The sequence below is a fragment of the Rhinopithecus roxellana genome, chromosome 17, assembly GCF_007565055.1.
Source record: "Rhinopithecus roxellana isolate Shanxi Qingling chromosome 17, ASM756505v1, whole genome shotgun sequence".
Lineage (NCBI taxonomy): Eukaryota > Metazoa > Chordata > Mammalia > Primates > Cercopithecidae > Rhinopithecus > Rhinopithecus roxellana.
The window spans coordinates 19,239,703-19,263,353 of record NC_044565.1 but is presented as its reverse complement, the minus strand read 5'-3'; the positions used below and the strand labels follow the sequence as shown (position 1 = coordinate 19,263,353).

The following is a 23,651-nucleotide window of genomic DNA, read 5'->3' as shown; positions in this document are numbered from 1 at the left end:
TACCTTCTCAATCCCCCTTTAGAGAAAAAAATCCCATTATACATTTATGTAAAGGTCTCTTTTGCTCTAAATTTAATGAACGTCATTATCCAGTAACTCCACGCCTTTCTTCATTTATCCTTCAAAATGGCGGACTTTAGACGTTCCACGATCAGCACCACGTGCGCCTGCGCCTCTCGCAGCCATTTCGCCCAGCAGCCTAACCTCCATGAGGCGCCTGCGCACGAGACTCCAGCGCACTGTCGCTCCTCCCTCTAGCTGAGTACGCCTGAAACCGCACGTTCTCTTCCCTTCCCTCCCCCGCTGACTCTGCACCGCCCTCACCCTTTCCTGTGAGATTCTTCCGCGAAGTGGAAGGCTCATCTTCGGTCGACAGCCCACGCACTTGAAGAACAATCCAATAGGCAATTACAGCTCAGGATCTCGCCATTCAGTCTTATCTATGCGCCACGGCAATTTTCCTCCAGGTCCCAAAGTTGATAACCGATTTCGCGGGACTTTTTTTTGCATACTGTGAGGCAACAAATGGAAAGAATGGGTCTGTGGCGGAGGGATCACTGGCTTATTCTCTGTGTACTTTAACCTAATGGGGGTCGCCCGGGAGTCGGAAGGGGGAGGGGAAAGGGAGGAGGCAGCCAAGGAATTGTTTTTTTCTCTGGCCCCGCCCTCTCCCGACCGGCCAATGGTGATGGTCTGTTCCCCCCGGAGCCTCGCCCAGCTCTTGTGTCTCAGCCAATGAGCGGCGGAAGCGGCTCCGAGGGGGCGGGTCCGTGAGGCTGTGCGTGTCTTGTGAGAGCTCTTGAACCAAGTCAGTGCTGGAGTCGCCTGGGCGGCTGGAAACGGCTGCTGCCGCGGGTGACTCAGGGAGACGGGAGGCGGGGTAAGAGCGCCGCGGCCTCGGCTGCGGGGAGAGGGGGAAGAAAGGTGAAAGCGCTGAGCGCGCGGCCCCGCCGCCCGTTGGCAGCGGCGCAGGCCCGGGGAGACAGGCGCCCAGGGGTCGGGGGCCGGGGAGCTGGGCGCCGGGGCGGGGCGGCGGGGCAAGTGCGGAATCGCGGGCTCGCCCACCCTCCCCCGCGAGGCCGCCCGGGGCGGGGACTCAGCCGCCCGGGACCGGCGCTCTGCACCGGGGGCCTTTTCTTTTAGGGGCTGAGGGCTGAACACTTTCAAATCCACTCGAGCCGCAGATAATTCTTCCCTCACTCTGTCTGCGTTTGCGTTTGAGCTGTTAGAAAAGCCGAACTTGGGAGAGCGAGGGTCACGCGGCGCTGGGGCCCGGGTGTGTGGCAGGGGAGGGCGCCGGGGGGCGGGAGGGTGCGGGAGGGGGGCTCGGTACGGGTCCGCCCGGGGCCGCGTCCTCGCGCGGGTTCGGCGCCCTTCCCCAGCCCTCCCTGCTGTCTCCGCCCGGCCCCCTCCCACTGGCCGCCCCCGTCGCATTTTGTTTTTGTGTTTTTGCAGGGAGGAGCCCTTCCTGCAGGCGTGGAAACCATGGTGCTCACGCTCGGAGAAAGTTGGCCGGTATTGGTGGGGAAGCGATTTCTCAGTCTGTCCGCAGCAGACGGCAGCGACGGCAGCCACGACAGCTGGGACGTGGAGCGCGTCTCTGAGTGGCCCTGGCTCTCCGGGACCATTCGAGCTGTCTCCCACACCGACGTTACCAAGAAAGATCTGAAGGTACAGGCGGCTCCGGGCCTCTGCCGCCGGACGTTTCGCATTACCTTGGTAACGCGACCGTCGGTTCCCTCCTTCCGTTTTCTGAAAACGGAGACCAGAAAGTTGGCATATGATCTGAAGGTGCAGGAAGCTAGATCTTGCAAGTCTTTGGAATGGTTATGTAGAGCCGAGTTGTGTTTGGCCCACAGCTCCTGTCTGCCTGGCTTTAATAATGGGCTTAGGGTTGTTCAGACACGCTTCATTAATGCCGGTGTTGTGTCCCACTAGGACTGTCTCATCTTTACTCCAAAGGAGGAGGAGTATTTTTGTTAGCGTTAGGTTGGGCCTGTAGGTGACGTTTGGAGTCATTAAGAATTGAGGGTTAGTGCTTGGAAGTACTTTCAGCTGGTTTTGTTTGTTTGTTCCTGTTAATTTATTCACTCAACTTTTAAAAAACTTCCATACTTGTTAAACATGAAGTGAGTGTAGAGGGAGGAGCTTAAGTTCTGTTTGGCGTATTAGGGTGGGTGTTTGTCCGTATATGGTGGGTCAGGGCAGGAGTGGGTTCCTGGTTGTCTGTGATGAGCCTGTGGGTGGGTGTGGGATATGACCATATATGGAGGAATGGGGTGGAGCTGTCCCATATATGGTAGATTGGAGGACTGGCTTAGAAATACTGCATTGGACGCATGAGGGGAAGGAGAGAATTGGGAACAAGTGCGGCCAGTGAGGTTTTTTTTTTTTTTTTTTTTAATCATGATGACACTCAGAACCTTTTTCTGTTAGATCTTTTCAAAGACAGATGAATTCTGATTGTGCTCCTTAATAGAAGTATTGGTGTGAAAGGATTGTCTGGGAAGAAGCAGTGAGGAAGCCATTGTACCAACAAAGACTCCTTTGTGCAAAAATAACTGAATAAAGGTTCCTAACAAAGACTCCAAAGTGGTGATAACTTGAAGGAAGCTTGTCAGAACAGAAGATATTTCCCCCCCTGCGTAGTGGATATGTTTCAAAATCTTCACTTGGCCATCATCTTTGCTTTTTCTTAAACTATGCTCAAATAAAGGAAGCAAGTTTTAGCGTTGGCAGTTGATTTTATGTTGATTTCTGAAACACTGTTCATTTGAACACTTTCGGGGGACAGTGTATGCCCAAACTGGTATTTATCTGCAAAGAGTTGTAGGAAAGGGGTATGCTGTTAAGCATGTTTTAAAGCTTCAATGTTGTGCCTTCTCTCATGTTGAAAAGGAGGTGTGACCAAAGAGCATTTAACCATGTGCCAAGCACTTCAGAACTATGATCTCGTTTAATCCTTATAGCAGTTCTTGAGGGTAGATATTAATATTGCCCCCATTTTATGGATGAAACTGCTGTGCTTGAGGGACGTTAAGCATCTTGCCAAGGACACATAACTAGGAATTGACATAGCCTGTATTCTGTCTAATCCAGGAAGTTTTACTCCAGAAGCTGCCCTCTTAACCGTCAGGCCAGTGATCAAGAGCCACAACAGAGCTCCTGTCATATGCTGTGAGATTTGTTTTTTTCCTCCATTCTGCTCGTTTTTCTGCCACATCAGGTTTTGATGTTTATAGAGATAATATATTATGGTGCAAGAATGGCCAACCTTTTTGCTTTGGACTTATAACCTTTCTATAAGATGGGCTCTGTGTACTAGATTTCAGTCGTGTTTGTTGTGGTTTATTTCACCTGCCAAATCAAATTTTCTCTAGTGCATTTGTTTTTATGTGATTTGAATGGAAACAAGATTTTATTTAAACTTTACAGTCTTTAGTTCTTTGGCAGATGTTGAGAGACTAGGCGTTCCCTTCTCTTCTCTGGCAGTGACTGAGGACCTGTTGGGTTAGGCAGGCAAGCTAGGAGGAACTTTACATGTATATATTTTTAAGTCTCCTCCCTCCACCCCCGACCTTTGAGGAGGTGGTGATATCTTCATTTTCAGAATGAGGAAATAGATTTAGGAAAAGGAATCTTTTCCAGATTTGCATAATTAACTACTAAGGGAAGCTGCGAATCCAGATTTGGCCCAGTGTCTTCTCCACTGCACTTCGGTGCCTAACCTGAAGACAACTGGGAGTTCATGTCAAAAACAATTTTGGCTAGGTTGGATTTTTGCCTTACTTTGTACACATCACAACTCAACCCTCATGTAAGATGCTAATCTACTGTCTCTTTTCTAGTCATGATTTATCACTGTGTTTCTTAGTTGAGTAGCAGATATTAAGTTTGGGGGCTAAGTTGCCTTTAACAAAAAATAGGATTTTATTTTACCTTGATTTTAGAGTTGGGGGGTCTTGTTGCCCAGGCTGGTCTGGAACTCCTGGGTTCAAAACACCAAAACCAATTTGTGCTTGATGAGATACAGGCAGGAACCAAGTAACTAAGAACATACTTGCACTAGGGTTTGGGGGCATTACGTTTTGGCGGGGGTGGGATGAGGGTGGGGCGAGGAACTGAGATGAATGTCAATAAATAACATTCAAGTAGTATGTAACTATTCTTCTATTGTTAGGACCGATACAAGTCTGTCTAGACTGGCTTGCTTAGATAGCTAGGCATGATATTAATGAGGCCAAGTCTTGTTAATTTTGTTTCATCTAGAGAGACTTTGTAACAGAATCACTTATTTAGATGACAAAAAGATAGTATGTCTAGTAGTTGGTTACATAGAAGTTAAGGTGAAGACATAATAACAGTAGATAACTATGATTAAATGGTTACATCAGGATTTAGCAAAGAAAAAATAATCATTAAATGGTTGTTATGTGGGGATTACTTCATTTAATCCTCACAGATATCCTAGATGGTAAACTACATTTTTAGTGTCAAAAACTGAGGCGTAAAGAAGTTAAATAACTTGTCCAAGTTTGTCTGCAGACCTTGAACACTGGGCTTTAATATTCAGGTAGAGCGAGGTTAGAGCATTTTAGTTTGCTAGCCTCTATATCCCTAGCACTTAGAACACTGCTTGGCATGTAGTGTGTGCTCAACTATTTGAATGGATAAGTGAAGGAATCGTAAAATTATTACCTCTCCTGTGGAGCAACAGTTCAGAAAGAATCTACTGATGAGGCAGTAGCATTCTCTTCATCTGGAATGACGACAGATCTTAATTAGATGTGACTATAAAGACCACTTTAATCTTATTTTTATCCTGCTCTTTCTACTTGAGTATGAAATGAGTTGCTTCCTAGCTGATTTTGTTCACATAATTATGCATGCTGGGAATGCCCTGCTTCTTTAACTTGTCCTTTTCTTCCTTGAAGCCTAGCTTTTCCTTGAGTCTAATGCCCCTTCTTAGTCCTTAGGGTTGTCCTTAGCAGGTAAGTAGTCCTTGCCATCTGTATGTACCATTTCCTGCTATTGTCAGCAGTTGGGTGACATGACTAATGCCTAGCCTTCCATTTTTGCACACCATTGGAACTTTAATGTTAGTGCAGTCTGCTGCCAGTCAAGCCATGTAAAATGAAAAAACTCCTAGCACAGTATAAAAACTGCCCCTTTTAATTGAATGCTGGACCTTGGGATTTTAGACAAACATTTTATTTAGGCATAAGAAGACATAAGTGGAAGCACAAGGAATTAATTTCTTTGTGGGATAGTGAATTAAGTGGTATTCTGCATTGTACAGGGCACAAAATAGATGTGTAATTAAAAATTTCTTGTCTAAAAACCGTATCATTCTGTGCTCCTACTTTTAAACCTGGAAACATTTTCCTTGGTCATTCTGATGGCTTTTGTAATCATATAGTCAGGTGAGATGAGAGTATGGTAAGAGTGGGAGATTTTGATATTAGTTTATTAGATATAATCATATATCAGAGATTTTCTGTTGGGAAAATATTAGCTTGAAAAATCTGAAATATCGAGCATTTGGTCAAGGTGTTTCATAGGTACTAATAAGGTACACATTTGCAAAGTACCATGTTAAAAGAGGAGCAGATTTCAAAATTATAGGTAGTGAATCATAATTGACTCTGGCCTTTGAAGTCACGTGGCCTAAGTTACACATCTCATTGTGGGCCTAAGTTACACATCTCATTGTGAACCAAAGGAGCACGGGTGAAATAACACAATTTGGAATAGAAACTAGTTGTATCTGTCAGCTTGCATGAGCTTGGTCAAGTCACTTTAGTTCTTACTGAATTTAAATGTCTCTTTAGGCCAGGCGCAGTGGCTCACGCCTGTAATCCCAATAATTTGGTAGGCCAAGATGGGTGGAGGTCAGGAGTTCACGACCAGCATGGCCAGCATGGTGTGAAACCCAGTGTCTACTAAAAATACGAAAATTAGCTAGGTGTGGTGGCACACACCTGTAATCCTAGCTGCCTGGGAGGCTGAGGCACGAGAATCACCTGCATCCGGGAGGCAGAGGATGCAGTGAGCTGAGATTGCACCACTGCACTCCAACTTGGGCAACAGATTGAGACTGTCTCAAAAAATAAGTGTCTTTAAATGTCCACAGAAGAGGCTTTTTGGGGGGATGTCATTAAATGTAAAATCTCAGACCTCAAGGCACAAATGAAAGATGCTTTGTTTTTTCTGGAAATGGGGTCTCGCTCTGTGACCCAGGCTAAAGTGCAGTGGCGCAATCATAGCTCACTGCAGCCTCAACTTCCTTGGCTCAAGCAGTCCTCCCACCTCAGCCTCCCAAATATCTAGGACCACAGGTGTGCACCACCACTCCTGGTTAATTTTTGTATTTTTTGTAGAGGCGAGGTTTCCCCACGTTGCCTTGGCTGGTTTAGAACTCCTGGACTCAAGTGATCCTCCTGCCTTGGCCTCCCAAAATGCTGGGATTACAGGTGTGAGTCACCGTGCCTGACTGACATACATGGTTTTGATAGGAAACTTTTGAACAATATTGAAGAAAGCTCACAACTTGTTGGTTTTATTATATGTTTTTTAAAGTCATCTTTTTCCAAACCAAAGATAATGTGAATTTTTGGTCAACACAGCCTAATATTTGAAAGTCATAAGCTTAAATTGTTTTTAAGGAGCTGAATTTTTTTTTTTTTTTTTTTCACATCACTCAAAAGTTGGGATATGAATAGGGAACCTGTCTGACTTTTGGTTTAGGGTTATCTTAAGCTTTAGATAGTGATCTAGTAAGAATTGTGATGTTGCTTAAGTTTTGGGAAACCACTTAAGATCTTAATTCTTCTTAATCCTGCACTTTTTTTTTTTTTTGCTGAATAGATATTAATCATGTTGAAGACCCTCTTTCCCCTGCTCCTGATAGGTGATACCTTGATAAGATTTGAATTAACCATGGAGGTATTAAAACTACCGAGTTGTCTTGCCAGACCCTTTACATACTGTCTTTTAAAAATGCCCAACTATGCAATGAGAGGTGTTAACATTTTTCATTTTGAAAAACGTTGAGAGAACTTAGATTTTCTAAGTGAGGGTTCTTAACCTGGGGTGCAGGTTAGTTGGTTTCCTTTGTAATTATAAATATTTTGTTTTATATATGTAAAATCATTCTAAGAGAGATTCAATATAGCTGGGAATTCAAACCAAGATCTCTGAATCTGGATCTGGAATTTGTGGGTGCTCATGCCTCTTATGCCACATTGCTGATAAATGAGAAAACTGTCCACCTAAAGCTTGGTTGAGTTTGAGGTTGATGTGAATATGGAGCAGAAAGACTAGCCAATTTAGGGGAGATGTCAGAAGATGCGGATTCCGTGGCTAGGAAACAGAAAGAAAGATGGGCAGTCTCTGCCAACCTTTGTGAAAGACCATTTGGTTGATTACAGTGATAGAAAACATATATATAACCAGGGAGAAACATATATGGGCCTTGCCACGTGGGTGTTTACATTCATTCTGATTTGGAAAGTACTCAGTAATAACTGCAAAGTTAAAAAAGCAAGAAGATATGTAGTTTCCTAGGTAAAGTTGCCTGGGAAGTTAGGGATGCATGTTTTGTTGGCTGAGAAGGGTAGGGTAGATCTTAGATTTCATTTATTTTTATCCTGTAGACTGGAGAAGGTTTGGGATTGGGGCTAATGTGGGAATTTAGTGCCTTCTAAGCAGATGAGAGAAACAAGATAAGAACCCAGTGCAGAGGGAAATTTATTCATTAATCTATTCCAACAAGTATTTGAGTGCCAATTAGTTTCCATATACCAGTGATATACAGTGGTAAGCAAAAGCAGAGACAGACTTTGACCTATTAGAATTTATTTGTCAATCAGTTAACCACAAATAAATAATGCAAAGTGTGGATAAGAGCTAAGACGGAAAAGTACAGAACTTTGAGTGCAGTTAGTAAGGGGACCTCTCTTGGGAGAGAGAGGCACTTTGGTAAGGGAGGGTTTGAGGAAAGGATATATGTATTGTGTTCTGATAGATGAAGTTAACTAGTTAATAAACTTAAGTTTGAAAAGGGATGTATGTATGACTGATGTCTGTAAAATTGTGAACAGATTTGATAGATGATAGATGTATTAACTAATTCCTGGCAACCAAAATGAGAGACCTCTTTAGTAAGAGGAGGAATTTTAAATCAAATAGAAACAGTGATTTTTACACTGAATATTGAGGAAGTTTATTGTCATTGGTAGAATACAGAAAGCGTTAAAGAGGACCTAGAATAAGTTAAGGGGTAGCATATTCATAATGGGTTAAGGAAGCTGGAGTGTTTCAGTGCTTTTATATGACTTTGAGTTTTACGGTTTTGTAAACAATTCCTACTCATAGATCACTCCCAGAAGCCCACTTTTAGACTGAATTTTTTTAATGTCTTAAAATATGTATAGAAATTATAAGAGTTGTAGCCTTAGGGTTACAGAAAACATTACAATTACTTGGAAAACAATACTTCAAGGTAGTTTAACTTTCATGTAAGAAGTTATAGTTAGTTCTGAAAAACTCTGTAGTCATTATATTAATCACTTGTTTCTATGTTATCAAACAAGTAGTTTTAGACTCCAAATTCTGTGGTAAATTTCCTAGCTTATTCAACTGAAAGGGATATTGAAGATGTGCTATATATTAGGCCTTGTGCTAAATTCTACTCATTTCAGAGGAATTCAAAAGCAGGTGGTGGATTGTGGTGATGGGGTGTTGTCTGAAGCCCACTTACATTGTCAACAGAGAATTACAATGCAATTCTATTAAGTACATCTTTTGAGTTTCAAATTTTTGTCTTCCAATTCCAAAAGCTCAGATGTCTAATTAACGTATGTAAACACCTGCTAAGTAGGGGTTCTTTGGTTTCTGGGCTTCCCAGGGGTTTACTTTAGGGACAGAGACTGGCCCAAAAAGCCTTGACTTCTGCATCCGGAAGTGAGTTGGGAGCCAAAGTGTGGTTCATGTGTGATTATGTATTGTGGGCTGTGACGGGAAGTGAGGGAGCTGGAAGGGGGAAAACACATCCAGATAAAAGATTCACATAGAAGAATGAAAGTATAGTTCAGCTGGGGCATTTGTAATGCCTATTTTTACAAATTGAATCTGCTTCCCGCACCCCCCAATTTTGTCTGTCTAGGTGTGTGTGGAATTTGATGGGGAATCTTGGAGGAAAAGAAGATGGATAGAAGTCTACAGTCTTCTAAGGAGAGCATTTTTAGTAGAACATAACTTGGTTTTAGCTGAACGAAAGTCACCTGGAATTTCTGAACGAATTGTACAGTGGCCTGCAATAGTGAGTAAAACTTGGGCTTATTGAACTCCTGAGAAGAGGGCGTCTTATCCATTGTAGGTAAAACAAGGAATATATAAATGTAATGCCAGAAAGTCAGAAAAGTTCCCAGGATCTCCTGCCAGCCCTGGAGGTAGTAGTGGGAATGTCTAGGTCAGAAGGCAGGAACTAGCAGTCATATGCAAACATATAGATCTGTTTGGTTTGGCCCTTGCAATACTTTCAAAACATTTGTATTAATTGACTACTTTAAAAAATGTGGAGAATACATCTAAAAATCTAGATTTCCATTGTCTCTTAAAAAATCTACAAGATAATGGCAGCACTGGAGCCTTAAGACAGCAATAGGCTGGAACCGAATAGTAGCTGTTGCCTTGCTTCCTGTAGGGTTTCCAGTCTTGATATTATGATCTTTAAGGTTCCCTCTGGATTATTATATTTTTTGGCTTTAAAGATACTATAAGTCAGTATATGATTGTGCTTTATCCACATTGTAAAGTGTGGTGCAAAGAGAAGAGTGAGCGCTGTCTGGAGAGGGCACTTTAGTCTTTATAGGTCTTGAGCTGGTGCTTTAAGGAGTAAAGTTTGGATCTAGATAGTTTGGAAAGGCCGGGAGAATAGTTGAAGGCTGATCAGATTGTAATCAGATTTTGCCCATAAGTGAAAAGAGCTGCCATGGAGATTCTTGAGAGATGAGGGTTGTGGTTAAAGTTTTATTTTGCTCTTTGTATTTTTTTTCCAGCTGTTTAGAACTGAGTAAAAACACAGGCCTGTCTCCCCAGAAAAGTGTGCATAGAAGCAGTTTTTGCATAAATTTTTGGGAAACCATGAATCTGTGGACCCAGTCCTGTATATTAATAACTCCCAAACATCTATCTGGTTTAAATTATCGGGTTTGAATAAAAATTGTATTATCTGTGGCTGCATAAATAGTAGTTGTGAGATAACTTGCAGTAAATAAAAAAATTAATGGCTTTATCACTTTCTCTGTGTATGGAAAATAGCCAGTTCCTATTTTCAGAATTATGCCGACAGCAGTTATGATGCTAACGTGTTTTCTTTTGTTTTAGATGTACAAACCTCTGTTGGACAAAGCTGGTTTGGGATCCATAACTTCTATTCGCTTTCTGGGAGATCAACAAAGAGTATTTCTTTCTAAAGATGTTTTGAAGCCTATTCAGGTAAAATATAGAAACAGTAGTAAACCTTAGAAACAGAAATACGAACTCCTTTAACATGAGAAGTAAAGTACAGTTGAACCTTGAACAGTGCGGGTATTATGGATGCCGACCCCTTGCACAGTAAAACATCTACATATAACTTCGATTCCCTCCAAACTCTACTAATAACTTACTGTTGACCAGAAGCCTTGTTGATAAACAGTTGGTTAACATATATTTTGTGTATGTATTACATACTGTATCTTACAATAAAATGAGCTAGATAAAAGAAAATGTTATTAAAATCGTAAGCAGAATACATTTAGTATTCATTAAGTAGAAGTAGATCATTATAAAGGTGTTTATCCTTGTCTTCATGTTGAGTAGGCTTTCGGTCTTGCAATCTCAGGGGTGGCAGAGGTGGAAGAAAATCTGTTGATAAGGGGGCCTGCAAAGTCCACACCTGTGTTGTTCAGTGGCCAGATGTATTGATGTTGGTTGCTCTAGTTTAAATACCTAACAGGAAAGAACCCATCCCATCATCAATTAGGTGGGATGTTAATTCAATCAATTAGGTGTTAGACTCATTCCTCAATGTTAGCTTTTGGGTTAGTGCTGTCCATTTATGATTGAAAGGACTATAGTTGATGGTGTGTATGTATGGAAAACACTTAGGTAATATGAAAATAATGTTTAAAAGTAGACTGTTTATATACATATATGTGCATGCATATATATACAGTCGTGCATACATATATATAAGCAATCTTCATTATTTGTAGATTCTATGTTTGTGAATTTATCTACTTGCTAAAATATATTTGTAACCCCAAATCAATACTTGTGGTGACTCATGGTCATTCACCAGTACTTGCAGAGCTGCAAACAATTGAGTTGCGTGATGCAGGTTCCCAGCTCCTAGCTAAGGTTAAATAGGTGATGTTCCACCTTGTTTCACTTATGCTGTAAACAAGTGTGCTTTTTGCAGTCTAGTGCTGCATTTTTGTGCTTTTTGTTTTTTTTTTTTTGGTGATTTCACTGTTTAAAATGGTCCCCAGCAGCAGTGCTGAAGTGCCATGATGTGTCTTAGGAACAAAATGTGTTAGATAAGCTTCGTTCATCTGTGAGTTATAGTGCTCTTGGCTGTGAATTCAAGTTTAGTGCATAAGCAGTATATGTTAAATAAGATGGCTTTCAGTAGAAACACATAAAACAAGATTATGTGTCAATTGGTTGGTGAAAATGTGACCAGAGGCTCGAAGGAACCTATGCCTGTATTTCGCCTAGGAGCAATGGTTCAGTATTTGTTAATAAAACATTTTTTTGCAACTTGATAAAACATAAATACTGCAAATGGGTGAGGATAGACTTCACGCGCGTGCACAAACACACACACGTTATAATAATATTCATCTTTTAGATATCATTTATAAAGCTGAATAATCTTCTTTACCGCTTTCTGTTTTGTGACTTCATACCTTACTTGTTTCTTTGTGGTATAGAACTCTGAAACCTATTTGCTAAAAGTGGTTTGGGGTCAGTGGTTACCGGGTTGCCAAGCCTGTGTTGGGAAGCCCAAAGCACTGGCTTTCTCTCTGCTTGAGTCTCATCCATACTTCCATATCTGGAAAGTAAGTGAAAACAGGATTCATAATCTGAACCTTATTTTATAATGTTTAAGTAATGGAACAGAGGAAGATGCTTTCACTTAGTTAATTTCAGACACAAGTTCTTAGGTTAGATACCCATCTTGATATTTTTCCTGCCTTAAAAGGAAGACTGACTTGCTTGCAGGGATCAAATAACATACAGGGAGGTTGTGGATATTTTGCATTAGTGAGTGATAAAAGGAATTTTTTATTCTTAGTGATGTTTTCTGAATTTACATCTTTCCTGTATTTAAGGTTTTCAGTTAAGGTAGAACTCTAGTTTTGTTTCTTGAGGTTGAAAAAGAAACATCTAAATTAGTAAGTTTATATTTATTCTCAGGGAGAGGGGCTGTGAGCCATCAGTGTGAATGTTGTCATTAATGCAATATTAATATATAATTAACTGGGAGAAATATAATGTGTGGTCTTTTACTGATGTTGAGTTGTCAAAGTTTAATACTTCAGAGAATTATCTTTAGATATGGGTGATCACAGTAGGCTGTACAAAAGTCCACATTGGGGGATGTGATTACCCCAGTAGGATACTTGCTCTAGATAATGCACAGAGCATGTGAATATCATTTGGCATATGCAAAAATTGGGGTTGAAAGTTAGGGTCCGTCTTTAGGTTGAATTTCACTCAGTTATCTGTGGGTGAGAAAAAGATAAGGTATCTGGATAACTGTCTTGCACTTTTGGTAAGCCCTAAAACTCTTCTAGGTAGCCTGATATTTTTCTGCTTTATTGAAGCCCTTTGCAGTTCTTTCCATTATTATGTACTTTCATCTTGTAGTAGGAATTGGAGAATACAATTAAATTTTTTGAAATTGTATAAACGATACATGCATGAGAAAAAAAAACAAAAACGAACACATTCTGGTAATTAATATTGATCTCTTATGGAGACCCTAGGTTTGTCTGATGTTACTTGGCAAAAGAAATACATTTTTCCAGTGCGTCTTCTCTCTCTAACAGACTAGTTATCCTTCCCAGTGGGAAAAATGGATGAACCATTCTTGGTCACTAACCATTTCACAGTGGCAAAAAAGCATAAAGGCCTGATATTGGAAGGGCTTCTGTGTTTAGCACTGTTTTTTCTTTGCCCTGCTAGAATTCGGTTTGGCAGGTTATTCCTATTGACAGTTTCTGTATTACATTTATCATAACTGGGTGTGCACACAAAGCCAGAAGACTGTGGAATAGTGCCAAGAATGGAGCTGCTGCCAAGAATTGAATGTTTCAGAATTGGCTTACTCTGAAGCCTGAGGCTATTCATTCAGATTTTCTGTTTGTCCCCCCACATCCCTTTTTGTAAAAAAAAAAAAAAAAAAAAAAAATGCATTTGTAATACTAGTTATGTTAAATGAATCTGTGTGAAATGAGTTGTTAAAAACAGCAGTTTCTTACCAGGAGGGGAGCTGAAGCTTGGTCAGCTTTAAGGTGCCTTAGAAAATAGGGTTTTGGCCTAGGTAACCAGGCCGAGATGTGGTTCAAGATTTTCCCTAAAATTGCCATCATGGGTGCATGCTTGCTCATCCCCAGGGTGGCCACCGGGCACAGCCATGGGTTCACTAATGGGAATATGGAAAAAAGGGCTGCCCATAATCAGTGGAGTTTGGTGGAAAGAGATATGTGTACCTCTGGAGTTAATCTTTACGATGTGTCAAGAGGTTTGGAGAACACTGCTTAAGGAAACCTTCTTCTGATTGATGAATAAACTAACTCTCAGTTATGGTCATCTACCCCTGCTAGGAGGTTACACAGTGTATTATATGGCACAGGCAGTGTGTTATATAAAATAAAAGAAAACCCAAACAGTAATTGAAATGAATTGACCATATACATCTGTCTCTTGTGTGTCTTATCTGTATTTTTTGTCCCTTGGATTTGGATTGTGATTTCCCAATCCGCAGTATTTAGGATACAGAGTGTTTTTTACTTGGATTGACCAGCTATTTGTTTGCTTGCTTTTTTCCCGTCGACAAAGTTAGTCATATTTAAAATTATGCTTTGATCTACTCTTAATATTTCTCATGCTTCTAGTTTGGGATGACTTTACTTCAGTCTGCCTTATAGCTGTGATCATTTGATGGTTTAGGACTTTTTGAGCCATCTGGTTTACTGGAATTGGAATGATTTGGTCTATCACATGGTTTGTTGACACTACTTTAACCCATTTGATTAACCAGTTGAAATAGCCCACTGGAATTTAAATAACTCTTCTTATTAACTATTAATCCTTAACATGTAATGATCTTTCGTTTTTCAGGATGTAAACAGTCTTCGACTTTCTCTTACGGATAATCAGATTGTCAGCAAAGAATTTCAAGCTTTGATAGTGAAGCATTTAGATGAAAGCCATCTTTTAAAAGGTATATGCATTATCTAGTGTTGATAGTTCGTGAGTTGACCAATAATTAGCTTGTGAGAAACTAGGGTTTAGCCTCTCATTCATTTGCTCATTGAAATTTCTTTTTTTCTTTTCTTTTTTTTTGAGACAGAGTCTTGTTCCTAGGCTGGAGTGCAGTGGTGCTGTCTTGGGTCACTGCAGCCTCTGCCTTCCAAGTAGCTAGGACTACAGGCATGCACCACCACACCTGGCTAGGTTTTGTATTTTAGTAGAGACAAGGTTTCACCATGTTGGCCAGACTGGTCTCAAACTCCTGGCCTTAAGTGATCTGCCTGCCAGGTGTGAGCCATCACGCCCAGCCATTTCTTTCTTTTTTGCTCAAATAAATTTTTAAGAATTTTAAAATTTGAAATTCAAAAAATGTGTGTGTTGCTAAAACCTCTGAAATTTGGAAAGTTTGGAGATTATATGAAACTAACAGTAAAGTAGGGCCAGGCACAGTGGCTCAAGCCTGTAATCCCAGCACTTTGGGACATCCAAGGTGGGAGGATTGCTTGAGCCTAGGATAGGAGTTCAAGACCAGCTTGGGCAACACAGGGAGACACCGATCCCTACAAAACATTTTTAAAAAATTATCCCAGTATGGTGGCACATGCCTGTAATCCCAGCTACTCAGGAGGCTGAGGCAGGAGGATCACTTGAGCCCAGGAGGTCAAGGCTGCAGTGATCCCTGATTACACTGCTACACTCCACCCTGGGTGACAGAGACCAAGACCCTGTCTCAAAAAAAAAAAAAAAAAAAAGTAGATATTTTTAAAGCTCAGCTATATTTTGATGTGGAATTTGATATGTTTGGAATATCAGCCATATAAAACGGATAAGGCATTAATTTGATACTCCTTACCTTCCCATTTATGTTACTGAGTTTCTACAATCATACATTTTTTTCTGTGTTTTTTAGATTATCAGACATAGTATTTCTGTTGGGGTTCCTGAATTTGATTCCTCTAAAACTACACAGGACAGTGAGTGAGGTCTTGATGAATTGTCTGATACGACTTTGGTCTGATACAAAATAAAAAGTTTAAATTTTCTCTTAGCTTTTCTGAAATGTCAGTCATCTTATGTTTGTAGTGATTCTTTTAATGTTTACTTTTGCATTTTTTAAAAAAAGGACTTAGGAAAAGATAGTCCTGGATGATGTTGCTATTGGGAGATAATGCAAATGGCTCTAATTTTTTTTTTTTTATTTAAGGTGACAAAAACTTAGTTGGTTCAGAAGTAAAAATTTATAGCTTGGACCCATCTACTCAGTGGTTTTCAGCAACCGTTGTAAGTGGAAACCCAGCATCAAAAACTCTTCAAGTCAACTGTGAGGAGGTAAAGACAACAATAACTCCTTGTAGGATAACTCGACAAAGTATGATAACTATACAAAGCATGTATGATTTTCTAGGCACTAAATACCTTTATTATTTGAAACTGATTTTCAGTATGTTCTTGAGCATTTTTATTTTCCTGTATCTTTGTTTCATTTATTTTTAAGATTCCAGCACTGAAAATTGTTGATCCATCACTGATTCATGTTGAAGTTGTACACGATAACCTTGTGACATGTGGTAAGATACGTGATTAAAATCTTTCTTCTCCTTTTCCTTTTCCTCCTTTCTTCTCATATTAAGAGAAACAGGGAAGCCAACTTAACCTATTTTTAAATATTTTAGGTAATTCTGCAAGAATTGGAGCTGTAAAACGCAAGTCTTCTGAGAATAATGGAACCCTGGTTTCCAAGCAAGCAAAATCTTGCTCTGAGGTAACCTTTATTTATGTCACTTGTGTAAAGCTTTCTTTAACTCTAACATTGCATGGCTAGTTTTTATTTTTTTAATCGTTTATTTAATTATTTTTGTTGTTTTAGAGATAGGATCTCACTCTGTCACCCAAGCTGGAGTGCAGTGGTGCAGTCAGAGCTTACTGCAGCCTTGAACTCCTGCCTCCAGAGTAGCTGGAACTGCAGGCATGTGCCATGCACGACGTCTGGCTAATTGTTGTGTTTTTTGTAGAGCCAGGGTCTTGGTATGTTGACCAGACTGATCTTGAATTCCTGGGCTCAAGCAGTCCTCCCGCCTCAGCTTCCCAAAGTGCTGAGATTACAGTCATGAGTGAGCTACTGCCCCTGGCTGCATGGCCAATTTTTTTAGTGTTATATTGCTGTCTGCTCTTCTTTGCTAGTTCCAGATCTTGGCCATAATTTCTATGCTGAAGCAGATGGAGATAATATAAGTTTATGGTTTACTATTTTATGTAAAAAAAATTTCATTTTTTGGTATTTGCTGGAGATTCTCAATAGATTTGACAATTTCACCATGTGGAAGTGTTCTTAAAGGTAAATTGAGTTGTGTGTGTCAGTGCCTGGCATGAAAAGAGGGAAGAAGCCTTAGAATTCTGAGTAGTTTGGGTGTTGAAATAGGACCCTCACCTTCTGAATAATAAGGAATTTTAATTGGTTGTTTATGATTGGGTAAACAAATGTATTTCAAGGGAAGTGATTGGTTTGCCATTACTAATTTCTGCTCAGAAAAGTATAGGCTTTTGTGAATGCTACCATGGGTTCACGTACCACATTTAATTCTATTCTGAAATAGTTACCATTTGGACCAAGACTATTTCTTCTTTAGGTGAATTAAATCATTAGGACCTATAACTTTTTTGCACCTTCGGAATCCAGATGCACTTGTCACATGGATAGTTTCCTGTGTTATAATTATCGAAAACTCCTTTATAATGCTCTGCCCCAGGCTGGAGTTTAAAATTTAAAAACTGACCAAGGCCAGGAGAAATGGCATGGGGAGTGGGCCAGGAAGCCAATGAATAAATCTAGGTTTTTTGATTAAGGGCAGACTGGACTACAGCATCGACTGGAACCAAAGCTAGCACTGTGCCACACAAACACTTGAGTCTATGTAGCTAGGATGGTTAATTGGCTTTCTTGAATCTTTGCCTGTGTACAGGTAACAGGAACTTTGATACTTCACCAAAAGCTTTGTAAACCTGTGTCTGAAGCCTCTGTCCTCCTTTGAAAGGGTATAGGCTTTAACCTCTTAAGTGGAGGCTCAGGTTGTTTAGGAAAGAATGAAGAAGTAATTACGGAAATTAGTCTTACTACTTTTCATTTTTGCCTTAAAGTTTACAAGGTAATTTCAAGTACATCCATCCAAGAAACCACAGTTACTGTATTAAGTACTCACTGTGTGGTGGATACTTGGTCCTGGAGATTGAAAGGTATCTGGAGTTCCTGTCTCAGAGTCTATAGGATAGTGAAGGAGACAGACTTCCAAAGGGCTCCCACAAGTGCAGGGGGAGTGCTCTGGGCAGGAGCTCTGCAGGTGCCTCAAGAAGCAGCCTGGGCAGAACCTGTGAGACAGAGAGGACATGTCTTGTTTGGTGAAGGGCAAATGTTTCATTGTGGCTGGGGCACAGGAGGTGTGGAAAAAGAGAAGCAGGGTCAGAGATAGGAAGTTTGGGTTTTATGCTGCAGATGAAGAAGGTGTCTGGGGTGTTCAGGGGTTTTAAGTTCAGGAGATTGACTTAAGCTTTGTAGATGATGGATGAGAGAAGGAGGTGAGAATAGAAATGAGGGCACTGATTAGGTTAGTTGTATTGCACATCATAAATAGGCTTGAGGTGAGGCGGTAGCTAAGGGGGTGGAGAGCTATTTAGGAGACAGCATTAGTTGAATTTGGTGGAAGACTAGGTGTTAGGACTGAGGAAGCACAGGAACCTAGCTAATGAAGTAGGTAGAACAAATGGAATGTCTGCCTCAAAGAACATGACAGTTCTAACTTAGGAATCGCAAGTGACATGGTCAGGCAATTATTTATGATACTATATAGTCTCCCGGTATAGAAAGGAGCTGAGCTGGTGAGGAATAGGGGTCTCTGGTCTAGAAGGGAATAGATAGTAAGGCTCTGGGTAAGTAATGTGGCCAGGACTACACAGAGGATGTCAAGCTCAGAGACAATATTGTCAAGTAATCCATAGTATTAGAAGCTGAGAGATAAACAGGATAGAATAATAATTTCTTTATGTCAGGTTTTAACATTAGAGAAATTGTTAGCAGTCTAGAGTTAGTAAATATCAGTTTGGAGAAGTTGGTTGTGTGCTACCTGTCATGGGGAATGTATCAGTGTAAATTGGAGTATGATGAAAAGGAGAGCTGAGTGAGCGGCGAGGTGTGCTGAGGAAGAGGGGTCAGGAATAGGAATGGCATATCCTGTTGGATGGTGGAGCGATCAGTCTGGGGTGCAAGCAGAACTGAGGTCAGTGGGAACCTCCTGTGGGGGAAGGTGCCTTCAGAGTGTTGGGTGTGTCAGCAATGGGAAAGGCGTTTGAGCAAGTAAATTTCTAACCTTCAAGGAGGTACTTGTAAAATGTGGGTATATAGACATACATGATGTGATCCTGTCTCCTTGACTCAAATTCTTAAAAGGCAGGGAGCATCACTTTTTTATCTTTCTCAGCATGTTGCCCATATTATATGTGCTATTGAGCTGATTGATGGGCACATTAGAAGCTATTAAAAAAAAAATAAGCCTGCACTTTAGCCTGGAGATAAGTTTCTTAACTTCTGCATCTAAAATGATAAACTAAATAAAGTGTTTTAAAAATGTACGTTGCAGCTCTTGAGCTTTATGCTAGTCATGTCATTCTAAAGGAAGTTGAAGGTGGTGGATTTTTACCTGGGTTTTAGAAGTTTTTGAAAATTTTTTTTGATTATTAAGCTCATCTCATTTTAAAATTTTTGGTTAACCTAGAAAGGTATAGTAAAGAATAGAATCATCACTTGTAATTATACTTCTCAGAGACTCTCTGTTTATATTTTGAAATACTTATCTCCTATCTCTTTTTCACCCCGTATGTATCACAGAGACCTGATTTTTTTGTTAGTTTTTTAAAACTAAAAACCATAGTCTTGTAGCCTCCTTGATTCCCTTGCAATGTATTATAACTATTATTCCATATCGGCAAATATCTTTCATTCTGGGTGATTCTTGTAATCAGAAAAGTTTTGGATACACTGGCCTGGCCTAGATTTCAAGAGGGCTAGAGAGATAAAGGGAGCAGTGGGGAAGGAAAGTATTTGAAAATGTATGAGTGAAAGGTGAGTACAGTAACACACTCAGCACGATTCTTACTGTGTTTGCACTTCCTAGATGTGTTGGACAGGCACTTTTAGGGTGGTCTTTGGAAGACAGGCATTTGGGATTAGGTAGTCAAGACTCTTGACTGTCTTGGTGAATACTTTTGGTTAAGCTAAACCTGTTTGCCAGTGATATCTGGCTCCTTGAAGGTCTTCTCTGCCTAGCAGACTATTCCTCAGAGTTACAATGTTGCCTGGTTAGTTGGGAAAGAGTCTGCTGAGGAGTGTGAGCCAGCAGTGTCCTTCTTAGAATTTATCATACACTCAATTATATTATCTCCGTCTGCTGGCAGGGAGGAACTATTGCCATGACTGGTATAGAAGACCTTCAGGGAAAACTCTTCAGGTAAGAAGAAACTTTGACCCTTTGTTGAGTCAGAGGCCAGTGCAGAGGTGCACTCGTGAACATGGGTTTGGGAATTGGAATCCTGTTCCTGTTGAGCTACACCTTAGGAAAGTTGTAGAAGGAAATACTTGAGTTTCTTAAAGGAAAAGCACGCTAAGTTATGCTGATTCTAACACACGGTGACAGAATTAAGAAAGTTTTCACAATGTTTTTCTGCTTTAAGACAGCTCATCTCCAAAATTTATTTTAGCACCAGGCACTATGGTAAAGCACAGCCCTGTAAAGTATACTTCATAGGAAGAAAGTGCTAGGAAGTGTTAGAGACTGAATTTCAAACCAAAGGCTAACACCAAAATCCAATAGTCTTCATCACTGTGCTGTTGCCACTGCTCTCCAAATCTTCTCCTTGGTGTGGTGAATTACCTTTGTATAAATAGCAGATTTCTCCTTTCTTCCCTCCTTCCCTCTGTTCCTCCATCCCTCCTTCCAACAAGTTAGTATATGCTAGACTGATCTACAGTGGTGATCATCACTTCCTATCACTTGAAGTAACTCATAAGACTTATTGATTTATAGCTATTTAGGAATATTATGTGCTAACAGCATTCACTCATTCGTATGTTCATTCCACCAGTCTTATTTATTGAACATCCACTGTGTGTTTGGTTTTATGAGGTATAACCGTGGGTATAAGAGCAGGGCCTCTGCCCATAAAGAGTGTGCGTCCCATTGTGAGGAGACTGACAATAAATAAGTGAAAGGTACTTTCACGGCGTGATAAGGGCTATGAAAGGTATAAACAGAAAAATGATAAAGAGTAAGGGACAGCTTTTGGGATGCTACTTTAGAAAGAGTAATCAGAAATTCTGAGAGGGTGACATTTTAAGACTTGAGGGTGGAGAGAGAGAACCAACCAGCCACTGAAAACGATGTAGCCGGAGAGATAACAAGCACACAGGCCCAGGCAAGAAAGGGCTTAGAACACTAGGAGATGAGAAAGGAAGCAAGTGTAGTTGGAGTACTGGGAGCAAGGGAGGCAGTGAAAAAGATGGCGGGAGGAGGAGCAGGAGTGGGTAGGAGACTGGACCACATGGGATTCTTGTAGGCAATGGACTGCCATGATCTTATTTGATTTATGTTTTATAGAGATTGCTTTGTGGTAGGAGAGATCTTGGGTAGGATGCAGAGGATTCAACACAAATGGAAGGAAGGTTGGTTAGGAGATGTGTAGCTTAGGGGAAAGATGGTAGTAGTAGTGACATGGAAGGAAATGGGTAGATTCAATACATTGCAAATAGAGGCAAGATTTATTGGTTTATTGATTACATATGGGAAATTAGAGCGATGGAGGGTTTTTTTTACTTGAGCGGCTTGATTTTATACAGAGTAAAAAATTATGCTTAGGTTTATAATCCAAATTTCTTAAGTATGTTGCTTTTGGGAGAGTAAGGAAAGTTATTAGTGTAAACATATTCAAAATAAGGATGGTGACCTATATGAGGAAAGATAATTGGTAAAATTGAGCCCTGAATAAGCATTTCAACATGATTTGGCATTAAACTTTGGGAGACTAACCTCAGATTAACAGGGAATTGTAAGCTATTATAAGCAAAAGGGACTTTAGGAATAAACTAATTTCCTCATTTAAAGGATTAGGAAACTCAAAAAACACCCCAAACCAACCATAACACCTTCTGGAGAACATTAAGGTTCTATTTAACCAAAATTGAGTTGACTGAAATAGTATAATATATGATCAGATAATTTTGTGCCTAAAAATAGTTGAAACTATGCCAAAACTTTGCCAGTGATTAAATTCTTATTTTTCAGATATATCTGTTTAGTATATGGTAGCCAGTCTTTTCAAGGCTATCATAGTAAATTTCTGAGAAAAACATTCATGAGTAGAGTACATATAAATATATTAAAAATTGCCAGGTTTTAAAAACCTGCTGGCCAGGTGCAGTGGCTCATGCCTGTAATCTCAGCACTTTAGGAGGCCAAGGCAGGCAGATCACTTGAGGCCAAGAGTTGGACACCAGCCTTAACATAGCAAAATCCTGTCTCTACTAAAAATATGAAAAATTAGCCGAGCATGGTGGTGCATGCCTGCAATCCCAGCTACTCGGGAGGCTGAGCCATGAGAAATGCTGGAACCTGGGAGGCAGAGGTTGTAATGAACCGAGATGGCGCCACTGCACTCTAGCCTGGATGATAATAGCGAGACAATCTCAAAAACAAAAAAACAAAACACAAAACAAAAAACCTATTAATGGAAGTTGTAATCAAACTTTAGAAGTTAGTAACTAGATGATGAAGAAACTTTGGAGATTCTTCAAGTTTAGATTTGGTGGTAAGGCAAGATGATTGAGAAAGGTATATGACTTAAAAATTTAAGGTATATGACTTAAAAATTTAAGCACATGTGAGGAGCCCGGTGAGATGGGTGAATTGGTTTCACCTGGTTCAGCCATAGACTCATTGTCTTGAGTTTATCTATGCTCTTTTTTCATGGTGGGAAGTTTATTTTTGTGAATGGTATAAACTGTTTAGAAGTGGATTCAATACTTATACGTTTTTGTGAAGATAAAATTACCTGAAAAGGGAATGGGAACAGGTGTCCCAGCTTTGCCCACAGGCCTGTCATAACTTGATATTTTTTGCAGCTTGGGATGACTTTTGTGACTTGATGAGCCACATAAGAGCAAGAACTGTCCTCAACTTTTATTGCATTGCATAAGCTTATCTGGATACCAGATAGGCATCACTGCCTAACACAAGAGTCCTATGTGGTCTAGTCTCCTGCCAAACTACGCAGTAAGTGCGTGGTGGGCACTCAAGTCATACCAAAGTGAATGCATGTGAAGCTGCCACCGTTTAAAATTGTCACTTAAAAGTTCACCTCTGCGTTGCATTATTAAAGTAATTGCCACCTGACTGTTTTCCTGGCACAATGGTTCAGAGGTCTGAAAAAGATAAGCTTGTGATCCTTTGTAGGGAGACATAATTTTTGTGAAAAGTTGGAGTGATATATTTACAGTCTTAAGCCCTTAATTTTATAGTTTATCACTTGTTTCACTTTCTTCTTTCTTTTTATTTGGCAGTAGTATTATGCTTGTTTAGTATTAAGCAAATGATCTTAAATTTGGTAGCATTTTATTATTTCCTAACTAGGGACTTCCTTTTAATATCTGTTGGTTTGGTATCTTCTAGGCCTCTCCCAGTATATGTCCTGTACAGTCTGTACCTACAACAGTTTTTAAGGAGATACTGCTTGGCTGTACTGCAGCAACTCCACCTAGTAAGGACCCAAGACAGCAAAGTACTCCCCAGGCTGCCAACTCTCCACCTAACCTTGGAGCAAAAATTCCTCAAGGGTGAGTAGTGATTTGTTAAAGATGTTTAATTATAATAATAAAAAATTATTTTAGTCATGGCTCATTGTTTTTATCCCTGGTTGTCCAGGGAGATTTTTCATTAAGAGTTTCCGAGAAAAGATAGATAAATGCTTTTGGAGGTGAAAAGTATAGAAGGCACACAGAGCAACATGGAAAATGGTGTAGAAGTGAAAGGGGGCATGAGAAAAGAGACTATCTTGATACAGTGAGAAGGATCAATTGAAATAAT

The 23,651-nt window shown here is 40.3% G+C and overlaps 1 protein-coding gene across 3 annotated transcripts in view; it reads left to right on the top strand.

Moving 5' to 3' along the window:
• Nucleotides 1-583: 583 nt before the first annotated feature.
• Nucleotides 584-23,651, top strand: part of KDM3A (lysine demethylase 3A) — a 52,239-nt gene continuing 29,171 nt past the window's right edge. For 2 of the 3 annotated variants that reach the window (XM_030921454.1, XM_010382012.2), the window contains exons 1-9: nt 584-880; nt 1,456-1,671; nt 9,167-9,322; nt 10,390-10,500; nt 14,398-14,500; nt 15,734-15,858; nt 16,025-16,097; nt 16,203-16,291; nt 23,238-23,401. In XM_030921454.1, the coding sequence (XP_030777314.1) occupies nt 1,486-1,671; nt 9,167-9,322; nt 10,390-10,500; nt 14,398-14,500; nt 15,734-15,858; nt 16,025-16,097; nt 16,203-16,291; nt 23,238-23,401 (1,007 nt within the window). In that variant the 5' untranslated portion in view covers nt 584-880; nt 1,456-1,485. Of the gene's footprint in view, nt 881-1,257; nt 1,277-1,455; nt 1,672-9,166; nt 9,323-10,389; nt 10,501-14,397; nt 14,501-15,733; nt 15,859-16,024; nt 16,098-16,202; nt 16,292-23,237; nt 23,402-23,651 lie in introns of those variants that run through there. The other variant, XM_030921453.1, reaches the window with a different exon arrangement.